Below are 17,990 nucleotides of genomic sequence, written 5' to 3'. Positions count from 1 at the left end.
CTCCGTGAGATCGATCAAGTCAATGTGATAAAGTATCTCCGGTTCCTCCTGCACACGCGAATGAACGGTAACATCAAAAATATCAATGAGCAACCGCGTACCTTCGTTAATCTTCTCATCAGCTTTTAGGTAATCCCCTCCGAGAATGTCACCATCCAGACCACGCACCACGGTCCACCTCGATGGGTAGTACGTGTAGAGAACTCCCTCCGATCTACGCCCGACAGCCCGGGCATGTTGGAAGAAAATTTTCCATTTGGCCGGATGAAGAAACCCCCCGATCTCCGCCGCAGTCTGCGGAGCCGGCGATCCGCCGGCCTCTGGTGACCGCCCCGACAGCGGCGACTCCTCCCGAGCAGGCCGCGGCGGCGCCGTTCGCCCCGCCGACGGCGGATCAGGTGGGGGCGGTAGGAGCGGAAGGATCGCCGCCCCGTCGCCCATGTCCGAGTGAGTTTTGTCACTTAACTGAGACTTAGACTAAGATCAAGCCACACCCTTTTTATAAACATATTACAAACACAGATGCTCATGTTACAAAACTCACCCCTATAAACATACACACACATCCTACACCTATGAGCATTTACAAAAGATTAAGCCAGCAAATCTTGAGATTGACAAAGTCACCCACCAACACCCTAAATCAAGGGCAAAGTGTTTTGATGTGAATCATGTTATTACTTCTTGGAGTAGTAACTAGAACCTGATGAATTGGAGCAATGGTGGGCTGGGGTATGAGCCACGTGCACTTTTCCTCGTCCCATCCTTGGGGTAGCCACTCGATGAACTCTGTCATGTTGTCGATGAGGTTGTACTTAAACACACCACACCGCTCATGGGGCTGGCGGTGGCCCAGGTCATCGCAGTACAAGAAGTAGGCGAACCCGCCGCTCACGCCAAACCGCGACGCGTCCATGGTGAAACTGTTGGGCCACCCCAGGAAAAACAAGCGATCGTTCAAGCTCTTGCCATCCTTCCTCGCCCACTGTAGCTTCTTCGACCCCTCGGTAACCTCCTCAAGCACATGCATGGACATCCACAGTGCGCGAACCAGGCGGCAGACACCCTTTCCATCGCCGTCCTGGTACGGATAGTCCATCTTGATGTGCACCGATGCCCAGAGAAGCTCGCCGCGAGACTCGAGCACATAGGTGTACTCGCAGAAATAGCCGTCACACTTGCGCGGTGTACAGAGTGGCGTGGGGACCAGCACATCATCCTTGTTCGTTGCTGCTGTGGATGGTGTCATCACCACGAGCCAGAGGTTGTTGTACATTGTCACAATGATCTTGCCGGCATGATACATGGCATAGAACTCGCCATGGCAGGGCGTTTCCAAAGTCCTCTGGACAAACGTCCACTCATCGTTGCCGGGATGCAGGAGCGACGCGCTGAACTCGGTCGTGTAGAGGTCGCTACTGCTGCATTTGCTGTATTTGCTGTATAGAAGTAGGGTACCGTCATTGTGGATGATGCCACTAGGGTTCTTCCCCAACCGGTCGATGTGTGGGGAGAGAGGCGGGTTAGCGAAGGCCCCTCCGGCGACAGGTTTCGTGAAGAGTCGGGCTCAGGGGAGAAACCGTGAAATAGCGGATGTTGGTGCTGTCGGCGCTTGTCACCCCGTTCATCATGGTGGCAGATATTGGCGGCGGCACGCGGTAGCTTCGGCCGAAGAAGACGGATCTAAGCTTGAGAGACTCATCACCAGGCTTGCTTGGCGCGAGGAGCCATGGCAGGAACTGATAATCAGTCGTTGTCGGCTCGTGTGAGCTGCGCCATGGCTTGCAGACCGCGTGGAAACGGACGAAGTCGGCCGGGTCGTGCAGGCGGCAAGAGATCTCGCGGAGCAATTCTGGCGGGAGGCCCATTGGCGACGACGTCCCGTGCATGACGGCAGGTTCGTCTCGTTGAGAGAGATTAACCACGCGAAGTGCACGATGAAGGTGGAGTACTTTCCGTACGTGCACGACGAAGCAAGAGATGGTGGGACTGGGATACGTACGTAGACACCACGGCGACACGCTTGATTTAATCCATTGATATACTAGTGTGCCTCGTTATGTTTATTGCGTTGACTGATTGACCTCACTGGATTTATTACAGGGGCAAAGCAGGGCAAATATAAAACTAGACGGCGATTAATTTGTCTACTACTCGGATAGGACACAATACGTGATGGAACCGAGCACAAGACGTGCTTAATTCTAGGGAAGCATATAAGTCGGCCAGCCGAACTGGTATCGGTCGTCTGTGTGAGAGATATACATATATTAGGTAGTCTAGACTAGAATTTGTAATTTGTCTCCTATCTTATCTTCAGACATGGCGTCTTGTCCTTCAAGTCTTGTATTCATTATATACTCGCCCTCGAGGCTCAATAATACATCCATCATATTCTGCAACAATCCGTCTCTCTCCCTTCTAATATGGTATCAGGCTTACCTCCATGACCGCCGCCAGGGGCCGTGTTGCCCGTACCTAGGGTCCGTCCGCCGGTCGTGTTGGCCAGTTGTCCTAGAGAGTCTTTTTCCCGAGCTCTTGATCTAGGTTTCTTTTTGGTTTTCCAATCTAAGCTTGATCGGTTTGCGTCGCCCGTCGCCGCTGTCGAGCCCCGTCGCGCGTCTCTACTCCAACACCGGCACGACCGGCATGCCTCTCCTCCGACCCTACGGGCACACGCGCCGAGGCGCCCGTCAGGGCCAGCCGGCGTCCGCGCGTCGGGCCGTCGCCGCCCTGCTCCGACAATATATGCCACCATCTCTCTTCTATCTATATATACAAGAAGTAATTTTTCATCCGCGTGCGCGGTGCGTGTGCGACTTGGACTTGGGGCATGGGCGAGAGGCCATGCTTTCGTTCCATGCGATGAGTTTGGGCATGCCCGTGTGCATGGGTGGTCTGCTTCTTCTCCTTAATTTTGTTGTTGCAGGATCGGAGGAGCATAGACAAAGGGGTTTCAGTTTATTGATCTATCCTACTAATAGCTAGGTAGAGCCTCCTTTCAAGCGTGAGCCGACCCAGGCGTCGCCGGACCAGCAGCCCTAGCACCTCTTGGAGGAGGAGTAGGTCACACACGAACCCAACCCAGTCCAATTCTGGTCTGAAGAGGCCAGTTTTGTCATTGATTCACATATATAGATGGGTACAGTATAGTATAGGTGGCGTTGGTGCAGTCGCGGTTGAAGAGGGCGGACGAGAAGCTCGCGCATCCATTGGTTCGTTTGGTGTTCGTCAGATTCCAATCGGGTGTTTGGTTTGGTTTGGGTCGGACGTCTTTTTTCTTTCTCTTTCTTTTTCTCTTTTTGATTCGATTTGATTGATGATGAGATGCTTTGCTGTTCGGAGGTTCGCGATCGAGTGCGGACAAAAACGAGCTACCGGGCCGGCTGATACGCAACAAACCAGAAAGAAATCCTTCCTTGTTTCCTTTCCATACGCGCGCGTCTGATCTGCCGCCGGATCTGCACCGAAGGTCCTCTCCATGAACGTCTACTCGATGTTGCCAGGGCACCCAAGGGCGGCCCTGAACTTGGTCGCGTCCCTGACCGACCCTACACAAGAGATGCCATGGAGAAGATTTGCACCATCGTCGTACGTCATGCCGCGGGGGCTCTGCTCTTTCCTGCGCTGCCAGGTGAAGGGAGGCGGATGACGCCGTTCGGAACCGTCAGTCACGCCATGAGCTGCAGATGGCATAGAGGAGGATGAGATCGTCCGCATCGTGCAGGTGGCCAGCAAGGCATGGAGCAGGTCCGGCGCAAGGTCAGCCCAGCGAGACGTATCCGAGGTCGCTTTGTCAGCAGCCGGCGGGATCGATCACGAAGGAATCGATGTGTTTGCGCGGTGGTCTTCCAGATTAGCAACTTTAGTCGACCATTCAGCGTGATGGGATTGATGTGTTCTGGCCATGTATACTAGTACATAATTAAACGCGGCTAGAGAGACCAGGTTTTGCCATGAGATTCAGGCAATGGTTCTATCGGCGGATTGCTCTTGCATTACCTTTAGCTACCTGTGCTCCTGGATTCTGCCGGAACACTACCGGAATCCTTCGGGCGATTCGGATTCCATCTTCAGGCATCAATCTTGTTTTCAATTCCCCTCGCCGTGCATTGGGAAGGATCTGAAGCGGGCGTTCACAAGTACAGCCTCTACTCTGGACTGTTGTTACTCTCCAACCATGAAGCGACGCTGTCAAGGAAAATTTAGGAGGTCTTGCTCCCATCTATTTGGGGATGAATTGCTGCTCTGTTAATCCTTTTGCTTGCCTGCGTGCAGCATTTTCTGTGGTGTTTGGTCGAAGATTAGTCTAGCTGAGCACATCTTTGTAGATCTTTTCTTTCGATAAAGGGTGATTTTATTAACTCAAAATGTAGCATCAAATGGATACAAAGCATTATGAGCAACACCCGATCTCTGCATAATTAAGATACACACAGCCAAACACCAAAAGCCCGACAACCATAAAAAAACAAAAACCGACAAATCGGCAATACTAGAGTCATATAGATCGACACTGTGCCGATGTCGAAAGGTGAGATGGACCGATCCGGGGGTTATGCTGCCACCCATGTTGGGTAAAAAACCCCGTAGCCACCTGCTCCAACCGCGTACACACCGCTTGAACAGCGGTTGGACCTCCGCTCGTTGTAGCATAGACCACATACGAAGCGAGTCCGTACAATGGAAAATAGCCTGCAAAGGAAAGCATTTTTGTCATTAAAAAACAAATCCATTTCTACATAGCCAAAGCGACCATAGTAAGGCATACGCTCCCATCCTTAATAGTGTTTTGAACCTATTTGAAATACCGTCCAACCAATGACCAAAAATATTGGTAACACTTGTGGGTGGATATAAACTTGATGCTATTTGGATGACTGACCAGATAGAACGTGCAAAGTTGCATTGGAAAAAGAGGTGTCTGATTGTCTCATCATGAGTACAAAAAGAACACTTCTTACTCCCTTCCAATTGCGCTGTGCGAGGTTGTCTTTGATTAGAACAACTCCCCTACGAAGATATCACATGAAGAGTTTAACTTTTAGTGGTATCTTCGACCTCCAAATTTTCTTATTATTACTCCCGGTACCTCAGAATGCGTGAGCGCACAATACATAGAGTCTACGGTGAAAGACCATGATGTAGTAAGGTTCCAGCGAAACACATCCCGGCCTTCTGTCAGCTAATCGCATCCAGACGACAAAAGATATGCCATGACATAATCAGGGCCAGTCAAATCCCGCCTGAACGAAATATTCGGGGGGGGGGGGGGATGAACTGAGCACCTGCGCAATAATATTATTTTTATCGCGAGCAATGTTGTACAAGGCTGGATATTGTTCTCGGAGAGTGGCACCGCGTAGCCAGATGTCTTCCCAAAAACGAATCTCCGACCCGTCCTTTATCGCGAAAGGTCCAAAGCGAAAGAGATGTTTCTTTGCCGCAATTAGGCCAGCCCAAAAGTGCGAGTCGCCAGGTTTCCAATATGCCTTGAGACACCGCCTTGTGGCCTAGATACTTATTGCGCAGTATAGTTTGCCAAACACCATCCTCAGTAAGAAGTTCGAACAAACATTTACTAAGGAAAGCCTCATTCTTGACCTGCAGGTCATGAATTCCAAGGCCACCTTGGTGTTTCGGCCTACAAACCACACTCCACTTGGCTAGTCTGTATTTTTTCTATTCCCCATCTCCTTGCCAAAAGAATCTGGATCTGAAATAGTCCAGTCTTTGCATGACCCCTTTTGGGAGTTGGAAGAATGAAAACATATAGAGAACCATATTTGTGAGGATAGAGTTAATCAAAACCAGCCGTCCTCCAACAGAGAGCAGCTTGCCTTTCCAGCTGCTCAACCGTTTCTCTAACCACTCCTCTACATGCTTCCACTCCGCAATGGTGAGACGTCAATAATGAATCGGTATTCCCAGATATTTAATCGGGAAATGGCCATGTGCATAAACAAATAGGTCAGCATAATCGGCCGCTGCCTCAACAACTTCTCCAAAGAAGAAAAGTTCGCTTTTATGGAAGTTAATTTTAAGACCCGACATTTTCTCAAACGCTGAAAGCAAGAGTTTCAGGTTTCGAGCCTGGTCCAGGTCATGTTCCATAAAAAGAACTGTGTCATCGGCATATTGCAGAATAGAGAGGCCACCATCCACAAGGTGTGGCACTACTCCTGCAATCTGTCCGTCCTGCTTGGCACGCTCAACCAGAATGGCCAACATGTCAGCAACAATGTTAAATAGCATCGAGGACATGGAGTCACCCTGTCGTAGTCCTTTTTTTGTCTGAAAGTAATGGCCTACATCATCTTTGACTTTGATGGCCACGCTACCTCCAGTTACAAAATTGTGGATCCATTGACGTCATTTATCGAAGAAACCTTTCATCCTTAAGGCCTCTTGGAGGAAAGATCATTTAACCTTATCATAGGCTTTTTTAAAGTCAATTTTGAATACTACTCCACTCATGTTTTTTCGGTGCATCTCGTGAACGGTCTCATGCAGGATTACTACGCCATGGAGTATATTCCTTCCTTGCATGATCGCCGTTTGAGATGACCGAACAACATGGTCAGCTATCGAGTGTAACCTATTCGTAGCTACTTTGGTGAAAATTTTGAAGCTGACATTAAGTAGGCATATGGGTCTATATTGTTGGGTCCGTTCAGCCTCCTTAATCTTCGGCAACAAAACAATCTTGCCAAAATTCAGCCTGAATAGGTCAAGTCGATTGGCATGAAGACAATTGAACAACTTCAAAAGGTCAGACTTGATGATATCCCAGAAATTCTGATAGAATTCTGCGGGGAAGCCATCTGGTCTTGGAGCTTTGTAGATCCTAGATTTTAGTTTTTTCTGTTTTCAAGTCTCGAAAGACTCAACAGCCTTAGGCGAGACCTTTGTATCAAGCTGGTTTCGTTTTTCTATGAGAAATGGAGCCGGGGAGGTTGCCTCCCTGTTCATCTAAAAAAATGTATCCTCAATCTTAATTAGAATGATATGCCTACTGAAAGTTTTAAATGCTTGACAGAAGTCATGTCAAAAACATTGCTTATTTCCGACATAAAAGGAGTACTACCGAGCTAGGTTGAACTACCACTCCAAAAAATACAGCTGGATCTGCAAGGCACGATGGTCTAGGAGCAGCAACACATACAACATGCGGAATAATTATATATTTGCTTTATAACATGCAAAATGAAAATTCAGATTTCTAGATATATCTACGCTGACGCCGGTGCCGACGCTGTCGTGGCTGCCCTTCCTTCACCAAGCTAACCTCAAGACGGCATCCATCTAAAACCAGTTCACTCAGAGCAGCAAGGGCATCTTCCTCATGGGCATGTGTCATTTGTATAGCTACATTCCCAATGCCCTGTGACGCACCAGTTTTCTTATAGCAGATCACCTCGGCACTGGACACTTTGCCGTGCTGGCTGAAGAAGAGTCGTAGCTGAGTGCTCTTCACTGTGAGAGGCAGTCCGCGCACCAGTAACCTAAAACTTGGCACACGATGTCTCTCGATGTGAAGTGTGTGTGTTGGGCGACTAGAAATTGTTGGAGCTATCTTTGGCTGCTGTTCCAGTGACCACTCGCTGATTTCCTGGCGGTGCAAAATCAACTCTATGTTTTTTTTGAAAAGGGGTGATTCCCCGGCCTCTGCATCAGAAAGATGCATACGGCCCTCTTATTAACCAAATAAAGTAGTGTCAACATGGTTCCAACGGTCTCCATAAATAATAAAAAAGCACAGACAGCTCACACAGAGCCAAAAAGGGGCTAGAAACACCAACTAGCCGAGAAAAGACGCCACAACCGGCTGGCTAAAAAATAGATAGGGAATCTAAATGCCTATCCTATTACATGACCGCCATCCAAACCGGTTGAAAATATTCCGAGCTACCATCTCCCAGCAGAAAGACCCAGTAACCAAATGCTCCCTGGCCTCCGTATGGGTGAGTAGCGACCACGAACGGATCAGTGCCGTAGTTCGGAATATGACCTGCGAAAAGTGTATACATGATATTCTGTTAAAAACCAAATCATTTCTGCAAGTCCAGATAGTCCATAGCAAAGCACAAACTGCAACCCGAATATGTCTCGCTAAGTTAGGCTCAATCCGATTAAGCCATGTCCCAAATAACGCATAAACAGAATTCGGTGGATTGATGCTAAAAGCAATGTGGACCGTCTGCCAAAGTACCTTGGCTAACGGGCAATCAAAAAAGAGATGTTTGATAGTCTCATCCCGATCACAGAAACTACACCTAGTAGGTCCTGTCCAATTACGCTTTATGAGGTTGTCCTTAGTCAAAATAACTTGTTTATGGACAAACCACATAAACACTTTTATTTTCAAAGGAACTTTGACATCCCAAACATGCTTGGACGTAGGAATGGAGTTTGAATTAATAACATCAATATACATTGATTTAACCGTAAATACTCCAGATTTAGTCAGTTTCCAGCGTAATTTATCGGGTTGTTGTGAAAGCTGGACTTCCATCAGTCTCCTAACTAGATGGAGCCATTCTTCCCAACGATTGCCCGCTAGCGTTCGTCGGAACTGAATATTAAGGGGGATCGATTGAAAGACCGATGCAACGAACACCTCACGTCGTTGAGCAATACGGTATAAAGACGGATATTGGATGGCCAAGGGTGTCTCGCCAAGCCAAGTATCCTCCCAGAAACGTGTACTCGTGCCGTTTCCAATAACAAACTTCGTCCTATTAAACAACGACTGTTTGACTTTCATCAAGCCTTTCCAGAAAGGCGAATCGGTCGGCCTGACAGTAACCTGGGACAAAGTTTTTGTCTGGAGGTACTTGCTGCGAAGGATTTGAGCCCACATAGCATCATTCTCCAATGAGAGCTTCCACAGCCACTTGCTAAGAAGGCATTTATTCTTAACTTCTAGATTCTCAATACCTAGACCCCCCTGGTCTTTCGGTCTACAGATGATGTCCCATTTAGCAAGCCGATATTTTCTTTTAAGCTCATCACCCTGCCAAAAGAAACGCGATCGATAGAAGTCCAGTCTCTTCCTAACACCAACTGGGACCTCAAAGAACGATAGGAGAAACATTGGCATACTCGTGAGCACCGAGTTAATCAGGATTAATCGGCCTCCGTATGACATGAGCTTACCCTTCCAAGAACTCATTTTTTTCTCAAACCGATCCTCGATGCACTTCCACTCTCTGTTAGTCAGCCTACGATGGTGGATTGGAATCCCCAGGTAAGAGAAGGGTAACTCTCCCAACTCACACCCAAACAATTGCCTATAAGCCTTCTGTTCATCTTTGGCCCTACCAAAGCAGAACAGCTCGCTCTTATGAAAATTAATCTTTAACCCGGTCAATTGTTCAAATAGGCATAACACCAGCTTCATATTTCTCGCCTTGGCCAAGTCATGCTCCATAAAGATGATTGTATCATCAGCGTACTGAAGGATGGATACACCTCCATCAATTAGATGAGGTACCAATCCACCTACTTGACCATTTTCCTTAGCCCTTCCTATCAAAATTGCTAACATATCCACCACAATGTTAAACAAGATAGGGGACATCGGATCTCCTTGTCTTAGGCCTTTATGTGTCTGGAAGTAATGACCTATGTCATCATTAACTTTAATTCCCACACTACCTTTTTGCGTAAATGATTCAACCTGTCGGCGCCAGGCTTCATCAAAACCTTTCATACGCAATGACTGTTGGAGGAATGGCCATTTGACCTTATCGTACGCTTTCTTGAAATCCACCTTAAAAATTACTCCATCTAATTTTTTGGAATGGATTTCATGGAGTGTTTCATGCAGGACGACCACCCCTTCAAGGATATTTCTGTCCGGCATGAAAGCAGTTTGAGACTGTTGCACCACAGAATGCGCAATCTGTGTGAGTCTGTTTGTCCCGACCTTGTGAAAATTTTGAAACTAACATTGAGGAGACAGATCGGCCTGAATTGCTCAATTCTCACCGCATCCGTCTTCTTGGGAAGCAGTGTGATAGTCCCGAAATTCAAGTGAAATAATTGAAGCTGGCCACAGAACAGATCATGGAACATAGGTAGTAAATCCCCCTTAATAATGTGCCAGCACTTTTTATAGAACTCTGCCGGGAATCCATCCGGTCCGGGAGCCTTATTGTTTTTCATCTGTGCAATAGCATCAAACACCTCCTTCTCCGAGAACGGGGCAACCAGAATATCATTATCGGCAGCCGATAGCTGAGGCACATCCTCAGTCCTGGACTCATCGAGGGACACACAATTATCCTCCGGAGGTCCAAACAACTGCTTATAATAGTCGGTAATATATGTTTTTAGGTTGTCCTGGCCTAAAATAGTACCCTCGTCTTGCTCAAGCTGAAAGATACGCTTCTTTCTGTGCTTGCCATTGGCTATCAAATGGAAGAACTGAGTATTCGCGTCCCCTTGGACCACTTTGCGGACTTTAGCACGCAAAGCCCACTTCAATTCTTCTTCGCGGAGCAGTTCTTTCAACCTCTTCTCCGCCTCATTTTTAGCCTGAAGCAGTTGACGTTAAGATAGTGGATTCGGCCTGTATGTCCAGGGCCTGTATAAGAGCAAGGAGTCTATCGTTTTCCATCTTATACACACCACTGAGGTGCTTAGCCCAGCCCCGTAAGAAACTCCTTAAATGCCTAATCTTATTCTGCCAACGCTCTAACGCAGTCTTGCCTCCAACACCTCTATCCCATTCCCTGGCCATCAAGTCCAAAAACCCCTCACGTTCAAACCATGACATCTCGAAGGAGAAGGTGTTCTTGTTACCCACATGGTTCGGCTCACCTGAGTCCACGAACAATGGGGTATGATCAGATATTCCCCTTGAAAGAGCTTGCACCGTCACCAGAGGGAACTTTTGTTCCAAAATCAACTCTATGTTAGAACATTTACGGTTTTATAAGCTTGATGTGATGATAATTTTTGTTATTGAAAAACGAATTTGAGTAGGCTTATGAAGAGTTTAGGTTAAACTCTTGTACGGTGTATTAGCTTGATGCAAACATTAGATCACTAACTATATAGGATTTTATTATGAGAAAAATAGAACTTGAAAAATTTGAGCTGTTTTTGTTGGTGTATAGGTACCTGAGGAGGATTAATGTCGGACGCAGGGTTGAACCATGTGCATATCTTCTCGTCCCAACATCGAGGCAGCCGCTGTACTAGCTCGGTCTTGCCATCAATGAGGTTGCACCTGAACACGCCACGCTTCCCGAATGTAAAGGTTCTATTATTTTGATAGACAAAGTAGGCACACCCGCCTTGGCCGTTGGGCACCCGCGACGCCTCCACAACGAAGCTATGGCGCGCACCCAGGAACAACACATGGTCGGCTAGACTATGTCCGTCCCTCCTCAACCATGTCATCTTCTCCGGTGCCTGCAATGTTGACAATGCCGGCTCATGGAGTGCCTGCACTGAAACCGTGACATCTAGAAGGTCTGGCCCCGGCTGATACCTGTAATATTCCCCGGTCTGAATCGACACCCATAGAATTTCGCCACGGGACTTAAAGACGTAGTTGTACGCGTAGGTGGATTCACCGAAAAACGCTTCCAGCATGCAGCAACACCCTCTCGTCCCTGACAAGCACGTCACTTGTGACATCGGTGTTTGGTGTGACGACGTGGCATGTACCAGCCTCCATGATGACCAGGATCTTGCCGCCTTGGTATGCGACACACGTCAAATCATGTTCGGATGACCAGGTGGGGCACTCGAGGGTCCTCTCGACTATCGTCCACTCTGCGTCTCCGGGGCGAAGTAGAGCCACCCTGAAACTGGCCGTGGGCCTAATCCCAACCATGTTGCTGATGTAGGAGATGCTGTAGAGAAGGGTTGTGCCGTCGTCGTTGATAATGACGTACGGATTGATCGTCTTCCCCCACAGGCCGAGTTCGCGCGGGAGCGGAGGCAGGTGTGCAGTGGCTCTGGTGAGAGGGTCATGGAGGCTAGGGCGGAGGCTATCAATGGTCAGGCAGCAGAGGGCGGTGCCGCCGGTGCTGATTCCCCACATCCCCCAGGGCTCGGACAGCAGCGGCTGCGAGCGGTAGTTTGACCCGGAGAGGACGCATCTCAACTCGAGGCGCGTCGAGTCTTCCTTCACCGCTGCGAGGAGCCATGGCAGGAATTGGACCGTCGTCGTCGCCGTTGGGTACCACGAGGCACGCCATGATTTGCAAACGGCGTGGAAGTGGACGAAGTCGGTGACATCGTGCAGTCGGCGTGAGATCTCGCTGGCTAGATCCGGCGGTAGGTCAAGCCACCGTCTTCTCTCCATGGCGGCGTGGAAACCAGATCGATGGAGTGCACGTTAGTTGCGGAATCAGCCGGTTTTATATGCCTAAGTTCTTTCGCGTACTGTCACAAAAAAAAAGCTCTTTCACGTACGTACTCCACCCGGCTCTAGTTGCCACGTAGTACTGTATATATACCATCTTTTTTACAGCCTACAACTGACGTACAAATTAACTTTTTTATTGTTGATGATTGTTGGTTTTATGATAGCTAACAAGTCTTGCCGGCTGGTTACATACACATTTTCTTGTGCTAAACATTGTATGAGATATCATAAATTTAAATTATATAGTTAAGTGATTATTTTTTTTTGAGCATCAGTACAGACACAAGCGCTCATATACACGTGCATACACTCACCCCTATGAACGCACACACGCACACCCTACCCCTATGAAGCTATTAGATCAAGGATGACCATTAGATTAAGATTTGTGGGTCTAATCGTATTGTGTTTATGATCCGTGCGGTGTTATGGGGCTAATTGTGGGATGCACTTAAGAAAGTTCTTATTTGATTGTTTAATAGTAGTAGAGAAAAAAGATCTTATACTATTAGTTTAGACGAGGAGTACTTGAAAACTCCAAAATGCAACAGGATTCCATTGCAAGATCTCTAGTTTCTGCTCTATGCACAAAACAACAATTTGCGATCTACAAATCCTCTTAATTTCTCAACTGATATATACAAACCATCAAATGGAAGCAAACATCTGCAGCTCTCCGACATCGATTGTCATATTCGGATCACATTGAGAGGTAGGTCACATACCAACAACTTTTTTTTAAAAGGGAACAAGCACCTTTATTTTAGAACGGGATTGCTAAATCCCAGTCGACTGGGACTTAACCAAGTCTCAGTCAATTCTATATTTGTGAGATCTTATGTGGAGATCCGTAAAAAAAATATCTTAAATTTTGCCTTTCTTCTTTTTATATGTTTTGTCACTTGACTAAGACTTGGACTGAGATCTAGCCACACCCTTTTTATAAACATATTACAAACACAGATGCTCATATTACAAAACTCACCCTTATAAACATACACACAGATCCTACACATGTGAGCACTTACAAAATACTGAGCCAGCAAATCTTGAGATTGACAAAGTCACCCACCAACACCCTAAATCAAGGGCAAAGTGTTTTAATGTGAATCATGTTATTACTTCTTGAAGTAGTAACTAGAACCTGATGAATTGGAGCAATGGTGGGCTGGGGTATGAGCCACGTGCACATTTCGTAGTCCCATCCTTGGGGTAGCCACTCGATGAAGTCTGTCATGTTGTCGATGAGGTTGTACTTAAACACACCACACCGCTCATGGGGCTGGCGGTGGCCCAGGTCATCGCAGTACAAGAAGTAGGCGAACCCGCCGCTCACGCCAAACCGCGACGCGTCCATGGTGAAACTGTTGGGCCACCCCAGGAAAAACAAGCGATCGTTCAAGCTCTTGCCATCCTTCCTCGCCCACTGTAGCTTCTTCGACCCCTCGGTAACCTCCTCAAGCACATGCATGGACATCCACAGTGCGCGAACCAGGCGGCAGACACCCTTTCCATCGCTGTCCTGGTACGGATAGTCCATCTTGATGTGCACCGATGCCCAGAGAAGCTCGCCGCGAGACTCGAGCACATAGGTGTACTCGCAGAAATAGCCGTCACACTTGCGCGGTGTCCAGAGTGGCGTGGGGACCAGCACATCATCCTTGTTCGTTGCTGCTGTGGATGGTGTCATCACCACGAGCCAGAGGTTGTTGTACATTGTCACAATGATCTTGCCGGCATGATACATGGCATAGAACTCGCCATGGCAGGGCGTTTCCAAAGTCCTCTGGACAAACGTCCACTCATCGTTGCCGGGATGCAGGAGCGACGCGCTGAACTCGGTCGTGTAGAGGTCGCTACTGCTGCATTTGCTGTATTTGCTGTATAGAAGTAGGGTACCGTCATTGTGGATGATGCCACTAGGGTTCTTCCCCAACCGGTCGATGTGTGGGGAGAGAGGCGGGTTAGCGAAGGCCCCTCCGGCGACAGGTTTGTGAAGAGTCGGGCTCAGGGGAGAAACCGTGAAATAGCGGATGTTGGTGCTGTCGGCGCTTGTCACCCCGTTCATCATGGTGGCAGATATTGGCGGCGGCACGCGGTAGCTTCGGCCGAAGAAGACGGATCTAAGCTTGAGAGACTCATCACCAGGCTTGCTTGGCGCGAGGAGCCATGGCAGGAACTGATAATCAGTCGTTGTCGGCTCGTGTGAGCTGCGCCATGGCTTGCAGACCGCGTGGAAACGGACGAAGTCGGCCGGGTCGTGCAGGCGGCAAGAGATCTCGCGGAGCAATTCTGGCGGGAGGCCCATTGGCGACGACGTCCCGTGCATGACGGCAGGTTCGTCTCGTTGAGAGAGATTAACCACGCGAAGTGCACGATGAAGGTGGAGTACTTTCCGTACGTGCACGACGAAGCAAGAGAGGGTGGGACTGGGATACGTACGTAGACACCACGGCGACACGCTTGATTTAATCCATTGATATACTAGTGTGCCTCGTTATGTTTATTGCGTTGACTGATTGACCTCACTGGATTTATTACAGGGGCAAAGCAGGGCAAATATAAAACTAGACGGCGATTAATTTGTCTACTACTCGGATAGGACACAATACGTGATGGAACCAAGCACAAGACGTGCTTAATTCTAGGGAAGCATATAAGTCGGCCAGCCGAACTGGTATCGGTCGTCTGTGTGAGAGATATACATATATTAGGTAGTCTAGACTAGAATTTGTAATTTGTCTCCTATCTTATCTTCAGACATGGCGTCTTGTCCTTCAAGTCTTGTACTCATTATATACTCGCCCTCGAGGCTCAATAATACATCCATCATATTCCGCAACAATCCGTCTCTCTCCCTTCTAATATGGTATCAGGCTTACCTCCATGACCGCCGCCAGGGGCCGTGTTGCCCGTACCTAGGGTCCGTCCGCCGGTCGTGTTGGCCAGTTGTCCTAGAGAGTCTTTTTCCCGAGCTCTTGATCTAGGTTTCTTTTTGGTTTTCCAATCTAAGCTTGATCGGTTTGCGTCGCCCGTCGCCGCTGTCGAGCCCCGTCGCGCGTCTCTACTCCAACACCGGCACGACCGGCATGCCTCTCCTCCGACCCTACGGGCACACGCGCCGAGGCGGCCCGTCAGGGCCAGCCGGCGTCCGCGCGTCGGGCCGTCGCCGCCCTGCTCCGACAATATATGCCACCATCTCTCTTCTATCTATATATACAAGAAGTAATTTTTCATCCGCGTGCGCGGTGCGTGTGCGACTTGGACTTGGGGCATGGGCGAGAGGCCATGCTTTCGTTCCATGCGATGAGTTTGGGCATGCCCGTGTGCATGGGTGGTCTGCTTCTTCTCCTTAATTTTGTTGTTGCAGGATCGGAGGAGCATAGACAAAGGGGTTTCAGTTTATTGATCTATCCTACTAATAGCTAGGTAGAGCCTCCTTTCAAGCGTGAGCCGACCCAGGCGTCGCCGGACCAGCAGCCCTAGCACCTCTTGGAGGAGGAGTAGGTCACACACGAACCCAACCCAGTCCAATTCTGGTCTGAAGAGGCCAGTTTTGTCATTGATTCACATATATAGATGGGTACAGTATAGTATAGGTGGCGTTGGTGCAGTCGCGGTTGAAGAGGGCGGACGAGAAGCTCGCGCATCCATTGGTTCGTTTGGTGTTCGTCAGATTCCAATCGGGTGTTTGGTTTGGTTTGGGTCGGACGTCTTTTTTCTTTCTCTTTCTCTTTCTCTTTTTGATTCGATTTGATTGATGATGAGATGCTTTGCTGTTCGGAGGTTCGCGATCGAGTGCGGACAAAAACGAGCTACCGGGCCGGCTGATACGCAACAAACCAGAAAGAAATCCTTCCTTGTTTCCTTTCCATACGCGCGCGTCTGATCTGCCGCCGGATCTGCACCGAAGGTCCTCTCCATGAACGTCTACTCGATGTTGCCAGGGCACCCAAGGGCGGCCCTGAACTTGGTCGCGTCCCTGACCGACCCTACACAAGAGATGCCATGGAGAAGATTTGCACCATCGTCGTACGTCATGCCGCGGGGGCTCTGCTCTTTCCTGCGCTGCCAGGTGAAGGGAGGCGGATGACGCCGTTCGGAACCGTCAGTCACGCCATGAGCTGCAGATGGCATAGAGGAGGATGAGATCGTCCGCATCGTGCAGGTGGCCAGCAAGGCATGGAGCAGGTCCGGCGCAAGGTCAGCCCAGCGAGACGTATCCGAGGTCGCTTTGTCAGCAGCCGGCGGGATCGATCACGAAGGAATCGATGTGTTTGCGCGGTGGTCTTCCAGATTAGCAACTTTAGTCGACCATTCAGCGTGATGGGATTGATGTGTTCTGGCCATGTATACTAGTACATAATTAAACGCGGCTAGAGAGACCAGGTTTTGCCATGAGATTCAGGCAATGGTTCTATCGGCGGATTGCTCTTGCATTACCTTTAGCTACCTGTGCTCCTGGATTCTGCCGGAACACTACCGGAATCCTTCGGGCGATTCGGATTCCATCTTCAGGCATCAATCTTGTTTTCAATTCCCCTCGCCGTGCATTGGGAAGGATCTGAAGCGGGCGTTCACAAGTACAGCCTCTACTCTGGACTGTTGTTACTCTCCAACCATGAAGCGACGCTGTCAAGGAAAATTTAGGAGGTCTTGCTCCCATCTATTTGGGGATGAATTGCTGCTCTGTTAATCCTTTTGCTTGCCTGCGTGCAGCATTTTCTGTGGTGTTTGGTCGAAGATTAGTCTAGCTGAGCACATCTTTGTAGATCTTTTCTTTCGATAAAGGGTGATTTTATTAACTCAAAATGTAGCATCAAATGGATACAAAGCATTATGAGCAACACCCGATCTCTGCATAATTAAGATACACACAGCCAAACACCAAAAGCCCGACAACCATAAAAAAACAAAAACCGACAAATCGGCAATACTAGAGTCATATAGATCGACACTGTGCCGATGTCGAAAGGTGAGATGGACCGATCCGGGGGTTATGCTGCCACCCATGTTGGGTAAAAAACCCCGTAGCCACCTGCTCCAACCGCGTACACACCGCCTTGAACAGCAGTTGGACCTCCACTCGTTGTAGCATAGACCACATACGAAGCGAGTCCGTACAATGGAAAATAGCCTGCAAAGGAGAAGCATTTTTGTCATTAAAAATAAAATCATTTCTACATAGCCAAAGCGACCATAGTAAGGCATACGCTCCCATCCTTAATAGTGTTTTGAACCTATTTGAAATACCGTCCAACCAATGACCAAAAATATTGGTAACACTTGTGGGTGGATATAAACTTGATGCTATTTGGATGACTGACCAGATAGAACGTGCAAAGTTGCATTGGAAAAAGAGGTGTCTGATTGTCTCATCATGAGTACAAAAAGAACACTTCTTACTCCCTTCCAATTGCGCTGTGCGAGGTTGTCTTTGATTAGAACAACTCCCCTACGAAGATATCACATGAAGAGTTTAACTTTTAGTGGTATCTTCGACCTCCAAATTTTCTTATTATTACTCCCGGTACCTCAGAATGCGTGAGCGCACAATACATAGAGTCTACGGTGAAAGACCATGATGTAGTAAGGTTCCAGC

The 17,990-nt window shown here is 48.5% G+C and overlaps 1 protein-coding gene and 1 pseudogene across 1 annotated transcript; both read right to left on the bottom strand.

The window, feature by feature from the left end:
- Window positions 1-643: 643 nt before the first annotated feature.
- On the bottom strand, window positions 644-1,889 carry LOC125547380 (annotated as a pseudogene).
- An 11,583-nt stretch (window positions 1,890-13,472) lies between these two features.
- On the bottom strand, window positions 13,473-14,717 carry LOC125547379. Its single transcript, XM_048711268.1, has one exon. The coding sequence runs from the start codon at window positions 14,715-14,717 to the stop codon at window positions 13,473-13,475; it is 1,245 nt and encodes a 414-aa protein (XP_048567225.1).
- Between the last annotated feature and the right edge of the window lie 3,273 nt (window positions 14,718-17,990).

Source organism: Triticum urartu, chromosome 3 (assembly GCF_003073215.2).
Source record: "Triticum urartu cultivar G1812 chromosome 3, Tu2.1, whole genome shotgun sequence".
Taxonomy (NCBI): Eukaryota; Viridiplantae; Streptophyta; class Magnoliopsida; order Poales; family Poaceae; genus Triticum; species Triticum urartu.
The sequence above is the reverse complement of the archived record's forward strand: the minus strand, read 5'-3'. Positions and strand labels throughout refer to the sequence as shown.

What these genes read in the sequence shown, in the direction of transcription:
- LOC125547379 (XM_048711268.1), bottom strand. Translation starts at nt 14,717, where the DNA reads ATGCACGGGACGTCGTCGCCAATGGGCCTCCCGCCAGAATTGCTCCGC.